Here is a 20,335-nt window from a genome sequence, read left to right on the forward strand (position 1 = left end):
CTCGACTACAACACTGCCACATAGTAACCACAAAGAATACAAAAATGCCTGACAACTACCCAGAACACTGTAGCAACTGCATTGCCAAAAGCCACTAAGAACATTTTAGTCACCTTAGCAACTTCACAGCAACATGCTAAAAACTCATTAAAATATGTTAGCATGTTCTAGCAACCACCCTCAAACAAATACATGGCAACATGCTAAAAACACACTCATAACATAATACAGTTTTTTTTTCACTGGATTGCAACAACTTGACAATGACCCAGAACACCATAGCAAATCCATGGCAACATGATAAAAAAAAAAAAAAAAACACTCAAATTCTCAAAATATGTTATTCTGGCAACAGCTAAAAACTACTTAAAACATTTTAGCCACAACACATCAACACCCTGGCAACAATGCCAAAAACTGTAACAAGTAACATAGTATAGTATAGTATAATAAAATGCCTAGTATAGTAAAATTAAAACATGCTACCCACTGTAGCAACAACTATACAACGACCTAGAACACCATATCAACTCCATGGCAACAAGGTTAAAAAAAACAAGCTGAAAACTATTGAAATCATGGTATCCACAACATAGCAACCACCCACAGCAGCCTAACAACAGCCACATAGCAACAACCTGGCAACCACCAACAGCAGTCTCACAACAGCCACAACATAGCAACACCCTGGCAACCACCAACAGCAGCCTCACAACAGCCACCACATAGCAACACCCTGGCAACAATGCCAAAGACTTAAGCAATTGAATGACAACATGATAAAAACCACTTAGAACTTGTTAGACACTCCATAGCAACACCCTGACAACCACCCAGAGCACCCCATAACTCCATGTCAGTCGCCACATAGCAACACCTTGAAAACATTGCACCATATTTTCTTTCAAAAGATATTATGTCTGAAATTATTTGTTATTCTTTTCTCTTTCAGGGTCGCTGTATGAACTTTACTCGCATTAAGTCTAGTCCTCCTCCACGCTATCCATCCTACAACCACCATTCTTCACCCATCTACACCCCTCCATGCACCCTTACCCCGCCCCCTCCTCAGGGCCAGCTGCCCCCTCCTCCACACACTCCACCCACCTCCCTGTCCTCAGGCTTTCCCCCGGCACCTTCTGCCCCTCCACCTCACGTCATTAACCCTTCTCCACCCATTACTCCTCCTCCATCCTATTCTCCACCCCCTATGTGGTCTTCATCTCCTAACACTCTCTACTTTTCTCCGCCCACATTTCTTCCACCGTCCCCTCCTGACTCACTGCCCCCGCCCCCTCAAGCCCCGCCTCCAGGAAGAGCTCCTCCTCCAGATCGCCCACCTCCTCGGCCTTGTGTGTAATGCGGCACTGAGTGGACTACTGAGGACTGGAAGTAAAAAGGAAATAAATATGTTTTATATCCTCCTCAAAATTCCATTGCTGTGTGGCATAACGCAATAATACTCAATACAAAGACTCACCTGTGGCATCAACGGCATTTGCTCCGCTTATAGATCAATGAAATGGAACACAAGCCACCATGAAACTCTGCAGGAAGCAATGCTGAGAATCACAAAGGGAATTGCAGGAATCGCAAAGAAACTGATAATTCACCCACAGAGCTTCTCAGAAGGCACCATTTATGAGTTTAACCAAGCTCTGAGAACGAAAGTGGCTGGTTCCATTAATGGATTCATGGAGGTTTCACATGCATGCACATGGGACCATCTCATGAAGGAGATATCCATAAAAGAGGAACGATGATTTCTTTTTGGGATCTTTATCATTCAGAGCGACTGAGAAAATATATGCACAATTTTGATAAGCGTCATCATACACAGGTAATCTTCATTGAGTGGCAAACACTAAAAATTGGGTCTCATTTACTAAATATTGCATGGGTTTATAAACATTTATACACACAGAAAAATAAAATTCTGCCACACACATTAATTGGTTTTTAACTTTCTAATGCTGAAAGACTGCGTACCCTTTGATTACTAATTTGCATAAACACACCCATCTCTATATAAGGATTTGATGTAGAATAGAGCACAACAGTAGGGTTCTTGAAGAAAGATGGCATTCATTACCTGTTTCCTTCCACCTACTTTTTTGTGCATTATCAAAAAAAATGTTGAATGGAAATTTCCAGATACGTCAAAATTCAAAAATTGCACATAAAAAACCTATGAGCTCAAATAAATTGGATATGTTTTTTTTCCAATAAGAAAACATGCAAATAAATTATAATTGAAACACACAAAATGAATTCCTTAATGCACATCAAAAATGACATGCGATGACAATAACTGGATTGAAACTTGCTTTATTCATGAAAGTTTTATTTGATATCCCATATTTGCGCATAAGTTAAATTCACAACTTTAAATGGAAACTAGTGCTGTTGAACAATTCATTAAGATTAATCGCATCCAAAATAAAAGTTTTTGTTCCCATAATATGTGTGTGTACTATGTACATTTATTATATATATATTTAGTACACAACCAAATATTATATGAACAAAAACTTCACACACATTCAGTATATATTTTTTATATATTTACATGTATTTTTTACATGTATACTGTATATTTATATTCATATAATTATATTATTTATAAATGTATTTAAAATATAAACATAACATTTTCTTAAATATATACGTGGATGTGTGTGTATTTATATACACATAATAAACATAAACAGTACACACACATATATTATGTAAACATTTTTATTTTTATTTTGGATGTGATAAATCACGATAAATCATTCAACAGCACTAACGGAAATATAACTTTTTTTCTCCACAGAGATAAACCTTTAAAGACAACCTTGTATAAATATTTAATTTCAAATAAATAATTTTCCATTTTATGAGATAAAAGTTCTTTCCCTCACTCTTTTTGTCCAATTTTCTTGTACATTTTTGCTTCTAGTAAAAGCTTGTAATGATTTGATTCTCCTTATAACCGGCTGGTTTAGTTCATGGCTTACAATGCTTTAACAAAGACTTTTTAAAAAATCCCTATTGAAAAAATAAATAAATAAATGAATGGGAAAATACTTTGGGACCCAGAGCTGCTGAAAAAAGTGGGCAGGCACAAATGCACTCTATGGAATATATGTGATTTTAGTTGGTTCTACATTTTATTGTAAATCTAGTTATACATTTTTTTGTAAAAAAAAATAAATACATAAAAATAAAAATGCTGATGTATCTCGATTTCTGTATGAAAATGTCTGTTCCTGCAGTAAGTAAATGAGATCCAGTTGTGTTTGAAAGGTTTTCTTTCAAAAACTAAATGTATTTACAAAATTCAACCATTTCACTAAAATGTTTTTGGTAAAATGTCTTGCCATACGAAGTCATACGGCTTGACATTTATTTGTGCAATAGTGATTTAAGTGGCTTTGATCGGCATGGGGAGCATGTTGCTTTTTGGTCTTTGAATTTATTTACAACGTACCAGATCAAAATGAACTAAAGGAATAGTTCATCCAAGAATAGGAATGCTGTTATCATTCAATGATGATGACCTTTTCATTCAAAAAAGGTTTATCTTTGGCTGACCTGTTTCTTTAGGATGACGTATGTTGAAGAGACATAAGGTGTTTATGGGCATGGACTTGAAACATCAGTGAAAGATCTGAAATCTATGTAAACTTAACAACATCAGCTTACTTTGCACATGTTACAGTTGTAAAGGTGTATGGGTGCATTATAAAAAAAAATAGTACAAATTATCATACATTACACATGCTGTATGTATAAATCTATGTATCCCTGTGTTTATTTTTTTAAGGTTTTCTTTTTTTGTTTGTGTGGTTCTATATATATATATATATATATATATATATATATATATATATATATATATATATATATATATATATACATATATATATATATTGTTGAAGCATTTATTGAGATTTTGAATAATTCAGAAGCAAAAGAAGATCACCCAGCCTCTGCTTTTATCCACCATGAATAAACACAGCCGAAGATTACAAATAGCTTTTGAAAATTGGAAATGGGTTTTGCCAAATAAACTATTTACAACCCTGAATCCAACACATTTGATAGATGAGTTTGTTTTTGTTCGTAATTACATGTTGTTTATTATATTGTCATAATACATCACAGTGTCAATTTCCACAATCCTTTGCTTCTAAAGAGCCCTTGTCATCTTCTGTTGAGTCTAAGTTATTGCAGTGCCACAATGATGCCAATGTTGTGTTTCTATGACTCCCAAACCCTGTTTTGATGAAGGTTTTATGGGTAATTAACATCAGAAAAATCATATATGTCCATGTTAAATCTTATATGCTTTCAAAGGAATCATTCTCTAAATGACTCAGATCATGACTACATTGCTTGTTTTATTTGTTTTTTTTTTACTTTTTAACTGTTCTTTTGTTTTGAAATAAAATATTGTCATAAAAGTCCCATTGGTTTTCTTTTTGCATGCGTTTCATGGGTGTTGTGAGTCTTTACCCTAAAGTATTTTTGTTCAACCCTGTTATACTGTGACATTTTCCCCTTTAAAAATAATGGTTTCAGTTTTCTAACGTCATATTTAATGGTGTGACGAAAATTGTGACCAGATGGTTTGAACATAATAAGATTCTCCTACAGTCTTTATTATATATAATGCTGGTTACACTTTATTTTAAGGTGTACTTGGTACAGTGTAGATATTCATTTAAATATTGAGTAATTAAATACATGTACTTACTATATGGTTAGGATTAGGGTTTGGCTTTAGGGTTACTTGCATGTAATTATGCATAATTTATTGTTATTATGTACATATTATACATATGTACTCCGCTTTAAACTGCACCGGGGGATTATCCACTGCTGTTACACAATGTGATGAGATGGTGACGCTAAAATACAGAACTCTTAACAGTAAACAGAACCTGACTATAATTTGTTATTTTTTATTGTTTTATATCTTGAAGATAAATTATTATTTGTTTGGCGATCATCATATTTGCATGAACATATCAACATAACAAAATTATTCATTATTGATATTAAAGGGTCACTTTAACTTTAATCTAGCTTGTGTTCACAGTTGTAAACAAAGCAGTTCTGGGGTAATGACATATGAGAGATCAAAACAAAACAACAGTCACTAATTAGAAGTACAAAACGAGGATTTGTGAAGAAGAATGTCGGAGAAATTTGATATAAACCAAGAGGAGACTTGTTTTCCACTGCTAAAGTAAGGAAACTTTGCTTCCTTTGCCCCTGTAAACAAATGTTGTTTTCACGAGACTCGAGACACTTTCTTTACATACTGAATATAAAGTATGTGCCCATTTGAAAAAGCAATTTCTGACAAATATATTACAGATTTAGTTGAAAAGGTTAAGGTGCATATTTGTGAATCCTTGAAGAAACACAGCTCCATCTCAGTAACTGTTGATATTTGGTCAGACCGAACATTTACGTTCATTAATGTTAAGTTTTAATGTTTACAAGCTGGACTTATTTATTTCAGATTGTAGACATTTTCCAAGTAGACACACTGGTGAAAACATCTCAATGGCCTTTAACAGAGGATGACATAACAGAGGAGTATGGGATTACAAGCAAGATTGATTACATCATAACAGATAATGTGACAAACCTGAAATGTGCCTTTAAAGTGAAGTTACCTCAGCAATCTGTTGACCCTGCAGATGACAATGAGGAAGAAATGGATAACTTGGAATGATGAGGAGCTGTGGGAGGATTTATACAGCAACCAAGAAACCTTGTTAGACATGGCCAGGTTAAGACAACGATTGTGATGCTTTGCCCAATCTCTTCAGATGGTGATTGGTGATGGGCTGAAGGAAGCCAATTTCATATCCCTGGCCATAGCAAACACATCTAAGCTCACTTCTCTACTACATAGCAGCTACTAATGAAAAAAAAAAAAACGCTTCAAAGCTACTTTTGGCATTGGGAAGTCAATACCAGTGGCGAATGTAACGCGCTGGAATTCAGCGTTCAAGCAGGTGCAGGCCATCACAAGTCTTGACTTCAAAAATCTGGAAGACGTCTTCGTTAAAAAAATTGATAATGTGGTGTTTACACTCCGAATGGATCCAACTTCAAGAGCTGAGAGCAATAATTGGACCATTTTCAGAAGCAACTGACCTAACACAAGGCAAAAAGTCTTGTCTTCCTTCTGTTTTAGCCCTAAACTGACATCTTCTGAAAATGGGTGAAACAGGATGAAAGTGCCAGCCTTTGATTAAGTCTCTTCACACATCTCTGCAAAGAAGATTTTCAGGAATATTTGTAAGGGCTAAAATGGCCAGAGAGACCCAACCTTATGTGGACTTGGACTTGTCCTGGACTCCAACCTCTCTGGTCTCGGTCTTGACTCGGACTGAACCCTCTCCGGTTTCGGTCTTGACTCGGACTGAACCCTCTCTGGTCTCAGACTGAACCCTCTCTGGTCTTGATCTTGACCCGGACTGAACCCTCTCTGGTCTTGATCTTGACCCGGACTGAACCCTCTCTGGTCTTGATCTTGACTCGGACTGAACCCTCTCTGGTCTCGATCTTGACTCGGACTGAACCCTCTCTGGTCTTGATCTTGACCCGGACTGAACCCTCTCTGGTCTTGATCTTGACCCGGACTGAACCCTCTCTGGTCTTGATCTTGACCCGGACTGAACCCTCTCTGGTCTTGATCTTGACACGGACTGAACCCTCTCTGGTCTTGATCTTGACCCGGACTGAACCCTCTCTGGTCTCGGTCTTGACTCGGACTGAACCCTCTCTGGTCTTGATCTTGACCCGGACTGAACCCTCTCTGGTCTTGATCTTGACCCGGACTGAACCAGACTGAACCCTCTCTGGCCTTGATCTTGACTCGTACTGAACCCTCTCTGGTCTCGGTCTTGACTCGGACTGAACCCTCTCTGGTCTCGATCTTGACACGGACTGAACCCTCTCTGGTCTTGATCTTGACCCGGACTGAACCCTCTCTGGTCTCGGTCTTGACTCGGACTGAACCCTCTCTGGTCTCGATCTTGACACGGACTGAACCCTCTCTGGTCTTGATCTTGACCCGGACTGAACCCTCTCTGGTCTCGGTCTTGACTCGGACTGAACCCTCTCTGGTCTCGATCTTGACACGGACTGAACCCTCTCTGGTCTCGATCTTGACACGGACTGAACCCTCTCTGGTCTCGATCTTGACTCGGACTGAACCTTCTCTGGTCTTGATCTTGACTCGGACTGAACCTTCTCTGGTCTTAATCTCTACTCGGACTGAACCCTCTCTGGTCTCGGTCTTGACTCGGACTGAACCCTCTCTGGTCTCGGTCTTGACTCGGACTGAACCCTCTCTGGTCTCGGTCTTGACTCGGACTGAACCCTCTCTGGTCTCGGTCTTGACTTGGACTGAACCCTCTCTGGTCTCGATCTTGACCCGGACTGAACCCTCTCTGGTCTCGGTCTTGACTCGGACTGAACCATCTCTGGTCTCGATCTTGACTCGGACTGAACCCTCTCTGGTCTCGATCTTGACTCGGACTGAACCCTCTCTGGTCTCGATCTTGACTCGGACTGAACCCTCTCTGGTCTCGATCTTGACTCGGACTGAACCCTCTCTGGTCTCGATCTTGACTCGGACTGAACCCTCTCTGGTCTCAATCTTGACTCGGACTGAACCCTCTCTGGTCTCGGTCTTGACTCAAACTCAACCCTGTTTTTATCATCCATCTCTGGCAGCTCAGCCATCTCTGCTTAACTAATCCCCTTTAGACCAGGTGTATTTTAGTCCAGACAGCCGCTCTGTCCACAATTTGCACAGAAAGCTGGCGTCCCATGAGACAGAAACTATAAACCACTCTCACCATCATAGATGTGTTCAATTTTAAGCAAGCACAAGCTCAGCAAGGTTTGGCATGAAACATTTCAAGCGCAGCCAAAGATAAGCAAATGAAACTCTGCTGGAATAATAAACTGGAATCAGGATGCATTTTCTCCAGCAGAGCCGAGGAACCCATGAGACCCGTGTAACCTGTTTTGTGTTAGGATCGATTACGAAAATGAACTGTGATGATTTGTTTAGTTGGTGTTCCTTCAACTCTGTCTCTCTGTCTTTGACCCTGATATTCATGTTTTATATGTTTTCTTTACTCTTATCCTATCATTCCTTCTCCTTTCACTCTTTACCTCCTTGTTTTTCCTACAGTTATTAATGTTAAATACATTGTCTAACCACACACATCTGTGAGCAGTGCTGTGTAGTAACTGATTACATATAATCTGGTTGACATTATCAGATTCCAAAAACACAAGTAATTGTAATTCGATTACTACTGTTTCTTTTTATTGATTACATGACAACATATTATTCACAAACGCACACACACACACACACACACACACACAGAGAGAGAGAGAGAGAGAGAGAGACAAATAATAATAATAATTAAAAAAAATCTGAATTTACTGATTCTCCATAATTATTGACTACATTCAGAAAGTCTTTCAGTTTTGTGAACATTCACAAAAGACCAGTCACTAGTCAGTGGTTATACTTCGCATTTGAACACTAGATTAGCAAGAATTATTTCAGTTTTCAGTGTTTTAAACATTGCATCAACTACTGATAAACACATGCATTGTTATTTGAATTATCACTCAGTGGATCATTTAAATCTGTGTTTGGAAAGCTTTTGTCTCATGAACTCATGAACCCCCAGCAGTTCCTTCACAAAACACAGTTTGTAAAGTAAAAAAAAAAAAATCATTTATTTCAGTAATTCAAGTCAAATTGTGAAACTTGTGTATTAAATCAATACAGTTCACACAGACTGAAGTAGTTTAAATCTTTGGTTCTTTTAACTGTGGTGATTTTGGCTCACATTTAACAAAAACCCACCAATTCACTATCTCAAAAAATTAGAATACTTAATAAACTTTTTTTTTTATTTAGTGAAATGTTGGCCTTCTGGAAAGTATGTTCATTTTTACATGTACTCAATACTTGGTAGGGGCTCCTTTTGCTTTAATCACTGCCTCAGTTCGGCGTGGCATGGAGGTGATCAGTTTGTGGCACTGCTGAGGCGGTGAATTAATTTGTGTTCATTAAACAGTAGGCAAAATGTACCCGGATCAACTGCTATTTCCAATTAAATTTTTAAGTGTGCATCCAATGTACAGGTCTCGGAGTTATGCCTGAATTATTATAAAGTAGGCCTACTTTGTTATGGTCACAATTAATAAAGTATTTCTTAAAAAGAGATACATGCTAAGCGATTATACGATTTTACAGTTACACATCAAGGGGGCCAGAAATGTAAAACCTGGAGTGATTACAAAATGACTTTCGCTGCTCCGCTCCATTAGTTTACAATAATTCAAACTGGCTTTTGAATCAGTGCGCTGCTTAATAACACACACATACACACACACACACACACACACACACACACAAACTATCTGACTAAATATGGTCTAAAATGCAAGTTATTAACATCTTGTCTGTAGAACTGTTGTATCAAAGCTAAATATCACAGTCTTGTGATACTACAACTTCAATGTTGTTGCCACAGAAACATTGTTGAACACAAATGTTTCTGAAACATTTTGACAGGCCAAAATTTGTCTTGCAGGAAAAGTGTTCCAGTATTATAGTCTCCCTGCTGATTTGAATGAATTATTACTTAAATGGCAACCAGGCCAATGTAATATTTATATTATGTGTCTGGCAGACATTGCATCCAAATGAGAAATAGCTGTGGCTGGAGAAACCGTGATTTTACCCACCCAAGGGAGTTAAACGGAGCTCAGACTTGGCAGTAAAATGTCAGTTTACCAATACTGACAAAGTGACAGCATATGAAGTGGATGGCATGTCAGAGATGAGTTGCTGTGAATGACAGGCCTTTCTTTCTTTAGACATTCAGTGGAGTTTGCATTCAGCATCATACACCCTGACCCACTTTCTGCTCTGGCCAATAAAGCAATCCAGTCATCAACAACCATGACACAGCTCCAGCCCCAATCCATCCACGCTGCCAAGAGTCAGAGCTTAAATGTTTTCCTGCTTTTGAAGAACACCACTTAAGAAAGACATACAGCTCAGATCATCAAATCTCTGGTTACTATTTGCCATCAAAGGAGCGGAAAATAGTGCGAGTCTATGGCTTCAGTGGAGTGGGAGAGCTCCATGTGTGTGTAAATGTCATTGCAATGCACAAAAGCTTCTTTATAGTGGAAAATGGTTCCTTTAGACACTGGTGCCCCGGTGGGCACACTTGCTTTTACATCGTTATAACAATAAGATCTTAATCTAAACCTAAAGTAATATTATAACCTAAAACATACTGACTTTTTTTTCATGACTGCTTTTTGATATATTTTTCAGAGCAACTATAATTTATTATTGTGTAACAAGGGTTGGCCTACTCATCAGTCAATGAGTTCTGAACTCTTTTGAAATAGCAATGCATATGTCAATACAAACCTCTTTTAATTTTCATTTTTTTTTTTTTTTTTATAAATGTCTAACAATATATAGAATAAAAAAGCAGATCCTCCGTTTGCGATGCAGCGTGAACTATAACACACTCCAGGGTCTCGCTGCATGTCTTTTACGTGTTAAAGGTTGAATTCAAATCAAATATACTCAAAAATATCAAATAATAAAATATCAAATACTGGTTGATTAATCAAACTAAGCATTGCATTCGTAGACCACTAGAACTGCTCCATGTACTCTATCAAACTCTTTATGAACTAATATTCAGTTTGGTGCAGTACACAATTTTTATTTATTATAATATTTATTGCCAAGTACAGAAATATATACATTTTTTAAATATTACAGAAAATGTGAAATCCCATAAAATTGTGACAGTTATAAAGTAACATCATTTGGAACCATCTTATGGCATGAGAAGAAAATTTTATTCTTTTCCTTTTCTTTTTTTTTTTACTTTTTAAAACTGACTTTTTCTAAAAATATTGAGAATAAATAAATAAATAAAATTCCCCACCTAGCAAGTCTAAAAGTGAAAGGCTATATTTGAAATGTATATATTTTAATGTGTTTATTTTTGATGTGAATTGCCTGTGAAACAACAACAAAAAACAGATCACATAATATATCATATTTGGTTTAATTTTAACAAGGACACACTTCTCCATTCACTGGCTTTTTGCTGAGATAAAGAGAAAACTTCTGGAGTCCCGTGCCCTATTTTGTATCCGATTCGAACAAAGCGTTTCTTCACTGTAAAACTTTGCCAAAGTTGAATGAAAGCAACCAGAGAGTGAGAAAGAATTAATGTTTTATTAACTCTCTTGATCATAACTGTAAATTCAACATACACACACAGACCCAAAACACATTACGAGATGCTTTAACCTTAAATAGTGATTAAGGCCTCGATGCCGGACATCATTTTGCTGGATGTCGCCAAACAGTTGCTGGATGAGGATGGCAAAACTGATCTGAAGAGAAAGAAAAAAACTACCTACCACACAAACCTTTAAGATGAAAAGTTAAGATGCTATCGTAAAACATAAAAGCAAAGCAGTTCAGTGCACCACTGACCAAAGAGCAATGCTAGTATATTATCCTGTGAAATATAGAAAACCCTCTTTCCATGAGTTGAATATATTATTCATTTCAAAAATATAAGCACAGGACTATAATCGCACCTTTAGAGCTATTGCCCCATAAGACCCTTCTTCACCCTTTGGTTACATGCCATTAATAGTAGATATTTTTGGTTCATCATGCCCATCCGGTGCTTTGAACAAAAGATTCAGATGATAGAAATCTTTATTCATGTTGATTTTATCCACAACAAAACGTAAAAAAAAAAAAAATCAAAAGGAAGTACATAAGCATTTTAACTGTAAATAATGCAGTATATAAAAATATAACCCTTCTATACCCAATAAAAATAAAACCTAAGAGAAAAGACAAGAAAATGGTCCCCTGGAAACAATCGTAGCTGTCGGTGGCGTTGTATGGGGCAGTCCTCTCATTTGAGACACTTAACAAGGCCTCTCAATTTTCTACAGTAAAGGAATTGAAGAATGGAAGCCAACAAGTATACCTTCGGATGAATCTCAGTAACTGATTATTATAAATCTGATTCTCGTACAGTAACTACAGGCACAGTACTGCAGTGCAGTGATTCACTACAATCTCTGCTTTGGCTTCAAAACCTCCTGAATCAACTTTCTGTGGGAAGCAGAGGTGATTCTTCAAAATGCAATAATCAGACATCACCTTCTCTTCATGTAAACATTTCATTTCTAAATGGTTGACGTTCAACAGGCCATACATACATCAAACTAAACGTGACCAATCCTGTAACCCAATTTGGCAAAAGCACATAGAAACTTTGATGACTAAACAAACTGATCAGATAATACATTAACTTCATATTTGACCCTTCATGTAGATGACTGGGGATTGTATTCATTTAACCCGACTGTGACCTTGATATTTGACCTTATTTTTCATTCAGTTCTTTGCAACATGAACGAGATGAAAACCTTACAGTTTATCTATCATTAGTTATTTGCATTAATTAATGCATCTATGCGTCTAGGATAATTTTAATTGATAAATATGAACATATATCTTAAATACAAGTTTTGAATCATATTGTAAACTTTTAGCCCACCAATATTATAAACCGTTCATATTATGTATTAAAGTCTCAAAGCACAAATGCATTGAGAAGACATGATCGCTAGATCAAACATCAGCATCAATTCAATGAATACTGATTTGAATAAGAGTCATTGTATCAAAGCTCTCTCAGGCCACAGTGAGAAATAAACATGGATATGAAATTCCAGATGATTAAAAGTCATCCTGGGAAAAATATGCTCATAGGTAACAACTACATCCACTTAAATAGCAGCAAACTGGAGAAACAAAATATTGTGCAAACTATAAAACACTGATTCACATTTTTGTTTTAGTGCCACATATCACTAGAACTGTGTGGGGGGGTTCACAAGGAGAACGGCTAATGGAGAGTTATGACGCTCTTATCTTTGTTACACAAATGCTTTTGTGTATTCGATGAGAAGCATCTAGCAGTCTTTCTGGGTCAAACTAATATTTCAAACAGAGCAAACTAATAAAAAGCCATAAGACGAATGTGTTAAAGGCCGCATCAAGAGACATCGAGTTAAGAGTGCAGCTCTTATAAAGCCACCCCATACTACGCCACCACACACACACAAAAAAAAAAGATAACAGTTAACAGTAATGATATGAAACATCCAAAATCATGCTCTGAGATGAGATACAGGTATATGGAGGTACACCTCAGGTTTTTTAGGATCAAGAAAGCTGGCATGTATAAAACCCTCTCTTCATTAGTCTTCATGTCTTTGATAGTCTGGACGTGTCTGTGTGTGTGTGTGTGTGTGTGCGTGTGTGTGTGTGTTTGAGGCATCAATCAGGAAGCAGTTACTCAACAGTCACAGACTTAGCCAGGTTTCTTGGGCAATCAACCTGTGTAGAGCAAGAAAAGAAGAATTAATAAAAACAATGCACTAAGTAATATGGCATAATATGTGGGTCAAATACGTTAAAATGTCTGCATCAAAAGAAATGTACAAAAGTGATTTTGTGTCCATAGAAAGCACATTAAATGTAAGTAAAATGTCTACTTTTAAGGTTTCAAATAAGTTTTTGGAGAATAAAATGTAAAAATTTGGTTGAAATAATGTTACATGCTTATTCTGACGTGTACATATTAAAATATCTAAATGAATAATGGAGCATACTACATTTTATTGTGTTTTAAATTAGTAAAAAAATCTTACTGACAAATGGGCAAAACCTAGGATAGTGGCAAATGTTAAAAAAATTTTTAAATTACAACTCATTAGTATTTTGGGTGAAAGTAATTAATCTTTTAATATGTCATAAATTGATTTTTGTTGTAAATATGCCTGACAAGATTGTTACACTGAATGACATTTCACTGGGTATCTTGTGTAAATCAGAGCAAAATGTGGGACTACAACAGTTTAAAGCAGTATTACACTTTTTTCATGCTTAAACACTTTTTCGTCTTTGACCCATGTACTGAACATGGAACAAATTATTTTTTATTGAGTATTGAACAGTTATTTTTGCTGCTTTATAGGCCTTGAACACTAAAATACATACACTTACACGTATGTGTCAAATTGGCCACCGTAATTTAGGTCTTAAGTGAAAGCAAACCACTGAGAAAGAAAACGTGTGTAAAAGTATATTGAATCCGGGCAGCTCTTAAAGTGACAGCAGTCACTTTTGTAACTTTAATAAGAAGAAATATACAATCAATGTACAAAGTGTTTTTATACATTTGATTACTTTATACAATGTTTTTATTTTTTCTTGGTTCTACTGCAGATGCTTTGTCCTATTGCTTTTACTCGTTTACTCGTCTTTGGCGATCTTGAGTTTTTTTTTTTGGTGTTATCGTTATGTTTTGTCAAATAATTTTTTGGTCAACTTATCAGTATTAGTTTTCTGTGATATGAATACTGGTCACAAGAATTATGCAGCTTTTTAACAGCTTTCATCTCGGCACAGCAGTGAACTGCACATTCATAATGCGTTAAAACTGACTAAAACACTTCATACATGTCTCAATCAACTCATTCTTCCATTACACTAGCAAAGACCTTTCTACTTGTTTAGAACTCACTGCAATAAATATTACATAGTCCATGTTTACATTACATTACTAATTATTCCCAAATTGTCTTCTTTTGTAGATATGGTAAAGTTATTAAATGACTAACTGTGTAGACCTTCAAATAAATCTAACGATTTTGATAGCATTTCATTTCTTTTTTTTTCTTTTTATTTACATTCAGAATATATTTCAATAATGTACAGGATTACTGTGGAATTGTCGCAAATTACGGTTTTATTCATTGTTGTATTAGGTTTGTTTTCTGAACTTAGGTTTAACAGTATGTATATGTGCGAATTGGCCTAGAGTTTTGGTGGTGTTCCAGTTTATCCCGCATTGACTGCTGTTGTGCTCACTGTGTAAACAAAATCACTTTTGTGTATCAATTTAAGTCTTTACTGTCATTTTGGATTGATTTAATGTGTCAGTGCAGAATAACAGCATTTATTTACTCACGTCGTATCCGCGGAGCACAGCGAGGTGGAAGGCCAGCAGCTGTAGCGGGATGACGCTGAGGATGCCCTGCAGACAGTCCACACAGTGAGGCACTTTGATGGTGCGGCTGGAGTTTTTGATGGTCTCATGGTCATCCTTATCACAGATCACGATGGGACGGCCCTACAACAGCAACATAACCACATCCTCTTAAACAGAGAAAAAACAACAGGGACTGCTAGGGCTGTCTCTAGATAGAAAGCATCACTAATCATTGTACCACTGCATTTTAAACTATTTTATATCTTACAAGCAGTAGCATAACCTTCAGGACATCCGGATCTAGTAATGATAAATGTGAACATTTGAATGGCTCTGACCTGCCTGGCCACGACCTGCTGCAGTGCGTTCTGGCACTTGGTGTATGTGTGGTCTCTCATGATGATCATGATGACCGGCATCAGTTTGTCCACAAGAGCCAGCGGCCCGTGCTTCAGCTCTCCAGCCAAAATCCCTTCTGAATGCATGTACGTGATCTCCTTGATTTTCTAAATGACCCACAAACACAAGCTTTAACATGGGAACTATTTAACAAAATATGAATTAAACAAAGAAAGCACAGGAAAACCAAAACCAAAATGAGAAAGGCAAAATAAGGCAAAAAATTTAAATAAAAGCCAGAGAAAGGCAAGGCAAACAAAGCAAAACAAAAAGTAAAAGCCAAAAAGTAAAACCAACGCAAAACTAAAAACATAAGGGGAATGAAGAAAACTCAAAAGCCAAACCAAAAGCACAGCAAAACAAAACCAAAACTAAAAAAAAAAAAAAAAAAAATCACAATTTAATTTTAAGGTCCAATACTCATTATAACCAAATCAATAAGTATGACTTTTGTCAGTTGTTAAGTTTAGGTATTGGGTAGGATTAAGGATGTAGAATATGTGCTTTATACGTACAAATAAACAGCCAGGATTTAAAAATCAATAAATCAATAATATAAAATTTGCAAAAAAATGCACTTTGGTTGCATAACCACTTTTGGAAGTGGAAAACTCTAAAAGTACATACGTTCATCTGGTCAGAGCTTGCTAATGCGTCAATGACAGATTCATCCTCACTTCCAGAGTATGTGGGGGGTTTCTTAACGGTCAAACTGCTTCCTGTGTTTATCTGTGGTTAGGCTAAACAAGGCCAGACTTCTGGAAAATTCTCAAGTCCATCAGTTAAGATTCTCATTTTCTTTCCTGTAAGACTTGGATGTACACGTCGGCTCATTCTTGAATGTGGAAGCAAAGTTTCAATCAGTGTAAATTACCCTCAAATCAGAAATAGAGGGATACATGGGAGACTCGGGTAAAGGGAAAGTTCATCCATAAATCACTTTAAAAATTTGCAGTATATTAATATTACATTTTTTTTTTAATGCAATCTCATACTAAAATGTAAGATGTTAAAAAGGGATCATATTCTGCATTTTTGAAGAACTTTTCCCCATTTTTTGAGAGCTTTGATGAGAAAATTGAGAGCTATAATGACTTTAATTTGGGTCTGTTTTTCCCCCGAAGTTATCACACGGTTTAAGGAGGGGAGTGAGTGCTAGATGGGTGGAAGGAGAGAGGGAAGTGGTCTAACCAGAGCTCCCTCCAGGCAGGTGGCGTAGTGGTATCCTCGGCCCATGATGAGAACACTCTTCTGCTGATACAGCTCCGCTGCCAACTTCTGAATCTCCTCATCCAGGCTCAACACCTCCTTGATGAGATCTACAGAGAGACACAGCTATTTACTATGACATCAATGAGAATACATCCCAATTACAGAAAATCAATAGCGAAGTATCACCTCTTTGTTATGTGAGTGAAGGCTCTAAAACGTCTGGTGAAAAAAAGCAAAGGATTTCATGGAACAGAGCTAAATGAATATGCAGTGTTTCAACTGTACATCTAAATGTCCAGTCCTTTTTTCCTTTCCTTATTATTTATTAGATTTTTTTTTTTTTTTTTTAATGGAGCAGAAGCTGTCAGAAATGTTTTGTAATATGTAAAATTACTAAGTTTTTGTGTTCATAAAATCATGACAAAATTAGAAGAATACATTGGGTCTCATTCATGAAAAACGAGCAGAACGAATTTTTGTGTAAATCGCGTGTAAAGTGGTTCTGGCGTAAATTTTCGTATTCATTAAAACGTTCGTATTTTCAAAATGTTAGTTGGTACGAAATAAATCTACACCTGCTCCCAGCCACGCCTAAATAGTGTGTTTAACGTCTGAACGTTTTGCTCATTAATACGGCTGCATTTTAATTCATAATCGGGTACATATTTATACAGCATTTTGAAAAAAAACATTATATATAGTAATTACATACGGTTTTTCTTTTCACTTCTGGGACTGTTCGATTAACAGATGAAACTCTATTAACATCGTCTGTTATATTATGCCAAGCTTCCTTTTTTTAGGACCTGATACGCCACTATGTACGCTTGAAAATAAAACGTGGCGTTTTGAATGAACTTCTGATAATAAAACTTCAATTTCTGCAGCTGAGAAATTTTAATTTCATTGGCTTTTGAAAATACGTGTTGGAATCATTCGTTTGGTGTCATAATATGATGCTCATATATAGTTGTCAGTCGGATTTAATAGGCGGGATTTATGGTAATTGAGAATGAGCGTGCACGCGCGTCCCATTTACGATTTAATGGAATTCTTTAACACACACACACACACACACACACACACATTTTACTATCACATCTGACATTTACGAAGTTTTTGTGAATCAGGAGAAGAGTTTTCGCGAAGTTCTCTTTACGCGCAAATCACTCACATATTTACTCGTATATTTACCAATGTTTCATGAATGAGACCCAGTAACTTTATAATACACATTTTTACAGACCTTTTTTTTTTATTTTACATTATTATATCTTTATAAAATAAGACAAAAAATTATATATATATATATATATATATATATATAGAGAGAGAGAGAGAGAGAGAGAGAGAGAGAGAGAGAGAGAGAGAGAGAGAGTCACTTATGTAATATAATTTATATAATTAATACTAAGCTCATAAAATTCAAAAAATCTGAAAAATCAGTTTGTAATATACATTATAGTTTACAGACTTTGTATAATAAAAACTGATTTCATTTTATAGTTTATATAATATTTGCCAAAATCAATTAATTTTTCTAATTTATTTTATTTAAATGAATGCAATTTTCATATATATATATATATATATATATATATATATATATATATATATATATATATATATATATATATATATATATATATATATATATATATATATATATATACACACATACACACACATACACACACGTACACACACATGAATCATCCAAACTACTGATCCATTCAAGACATGAGCTGAACTTCAAAAGGAGACAACTGATATGATACCTGCTTGCAACATTTGTACATTATGGGCTAAAGACTGGGAACACACTATTCAAAGCATGTTATCATTAAATGGCAGAATCAGCAGTTCTTCATATGAACAGTGAGCTGAAGAGCAGGGGGGTTAGTAACTGGCTGCCAATACATTCCTGACCTCACTGGCTTGGAAGCAGAACAAAAACTCCACAGAGGGAGAAAGCAAGAACTGGAGAAAGATGGGAGAAGGGGTGCCCCAGCAGACTCTTGCGGTCCAATAAAGACTTCCAGCAGTGACAGAGAGAGCTGGCCGAGGCCATCTACTCCTCTCTGCACACAGCCCCTGAGTGAATGCACTTACACGCACATGGAGCTCTATGATGTCAGCATTAAACCATCGTAAATGTACACAAAAACACAATTTATTAAGATTTACTACTGTAACTAATGACTAAGATCACATTAGAAGCAATTCTAGACCACTGTAAAACTCACACACACAGTGGTATTAGTGTTTACCTGGCAGCACTTTGAGGCCTTGTATGATTTCTCGTCTGCGCGGCTGCATTGAGATTCTGTCATCACACATCAGAAGGGCGAACATGATGAGAGCCACGAACTGACTTGTGTATGCCTGCAATGAATACAAATAAACGGCACAAAACTGAGTTCACATTTGCTCACAATGCTATTTATTTTATTGTTAGAAACGGGGGTCAATACTACAGTATACTCTGGCCCACCGTGGCCCCACAAAGTAGTTGAGACACTGAAGCCATGGTTAAAATAAGTTCACATATCTTGGCATTAGATAACTGCATATAAACCAAGAGGTGGTTACTCTGCTAGGATAGATGTTTTATATTTGATGCTTCGAACATCCACAAAAAAATAAATAAATAAATAAATAAATTCAGCACCACATCAATTCAAGTCATTGCAACAACTTCTCCAAAACGATAGTCCATATGTTTTGGACCCTATGATTTCAATGATGCTGAAAACATGGGAAGAATTCAGTCATAAAACCGGAATTTACTTTATAACACAAAATTTTGGATGAATATCAAAACTAGGCAAGTATGCATAAATCAAAATGTGTGTGTGTGTGTGTGAGAGAGAGAGACAGAATATTAAGCTTCAAAAATATTATTTAAACCTGAATCCTGCATATTCTGCATGTACTGTATCTTTGTGAACACAATTTTTGATTGTTACAATTTAATGAAACCATTCAAATGGAATCCAGAAAATTAATTTAAAATATGATACGAGAATACCCCCATTTTCTGAAAATTAATTTTAAAAGAGTTTGGTTAAAAAAAGAAAAAAAAGAATAAGGCTTTAAAGATTACATTTTTGTTAAATTGTGTATGTTAAGCTGCTGTTAAATTGTGTATGTTTCATGATTTCAATTAATTAGACATGCTTTTTGATTCATATTTTTAGTTTAACCATTAAAAGGGAGAAAAATGCAATGCAGAAAATGGCACTCTGACATTTTAACAGTGGCTTATTGGGGCCACCAAGATTTTGACAGATGTTTTCCATGAAGCAATTTAATAAAAACGTCAATACCCAAAATGTGTATTTGATCTGCAATCTCCTTCAATTAGGAAAAAAGGCACATTTATAATCCAAATTCTACACCTGGTCAAATGACAAAGCGAGAGAACTTGGGTTGCCAGGTGTCATTATAAAAATCTTAAGAAAGAAAACCAAAACTGATTTGCCAAATAAGGCTGGAGAAACGAGAAAGAAAAAGTGCTTCGCTTAAACAGCATTCCTCAACGCATA

The 20,335-nt window shown here is 36.1% G+C and overlaps 2 protein-coding genes across 2 annotated transcripts in view; one reads left to right on the top strand and one right to left on the bottom strand.

Annotated features, from left to right (window-relative positions):
* Positions 1-2,497, top strand: part of LOC113107413 (anthrax toxin receptor 1-like) — a 51,789-nt gene extending 49,292 nt beyond the window's left edge. Inside the window, exon 18 of the mRNA XM_026269906.1 lies at positions 953-2,497. Coding sequence (XP_026125691.1) covers positions 953-1,360 — 408 coding nt within the window. The 3' untranslated portion in view covers positions 1,361-2,497. The remainder of the gene's footprint in view (positions 1-952) is intronic.
* An 8,807-nt stretch (positions 2,498-11,304) lies between these two features.
* gfpt1 (glutamine--fructose-6-phosphate transaminase 1) overlaps positions 11,305-20,335 on the bottom strand; it is a 39,786-nt gene continuing 30,755 nt past the window's right edge. The window contains exons 14-18 of the mRNA XM_026269907.1: positions 19,058-19,172; positions 16,767-16,894; positions 15,515-15,682; positions 15,156-15,317; positions 11,305-13,519 (exon numbers count right to left, since the gene is read on the bottom strand). Of these exons, the coding sequence (XP_026125692.1) occupies positions 13,475-13,519; positions 15,156-15,317; positions 15,515-15,682; positions 16,767-16,894; positions 19,058-19,172 (618 nt within the window). The 3' untranslated portion in view covers positions 11,305-13,474. The remainder of the gene's footprint in view (positions 13,520-15,155; positions 15,318-15,514; positions 15,683-16,766; positions 16,895-19,057; positions 19,173-20,335) is intronic.

The sequence above is a fragment of the Carassius auratus genome, chromosome 8, assembly GCF_003368295.1.
Source record: "Carassius auratus strain Wakin chromosome 8, ASM336829v1, whole genome shotgun sequence".
Taxonomy (NCBI): domain Eukaryota; kingdom Metazoa; phylum Chordata; class Actinopteri; order Cypriniformes; family Cyprinidae; genus Carassius; species Carassius auratus.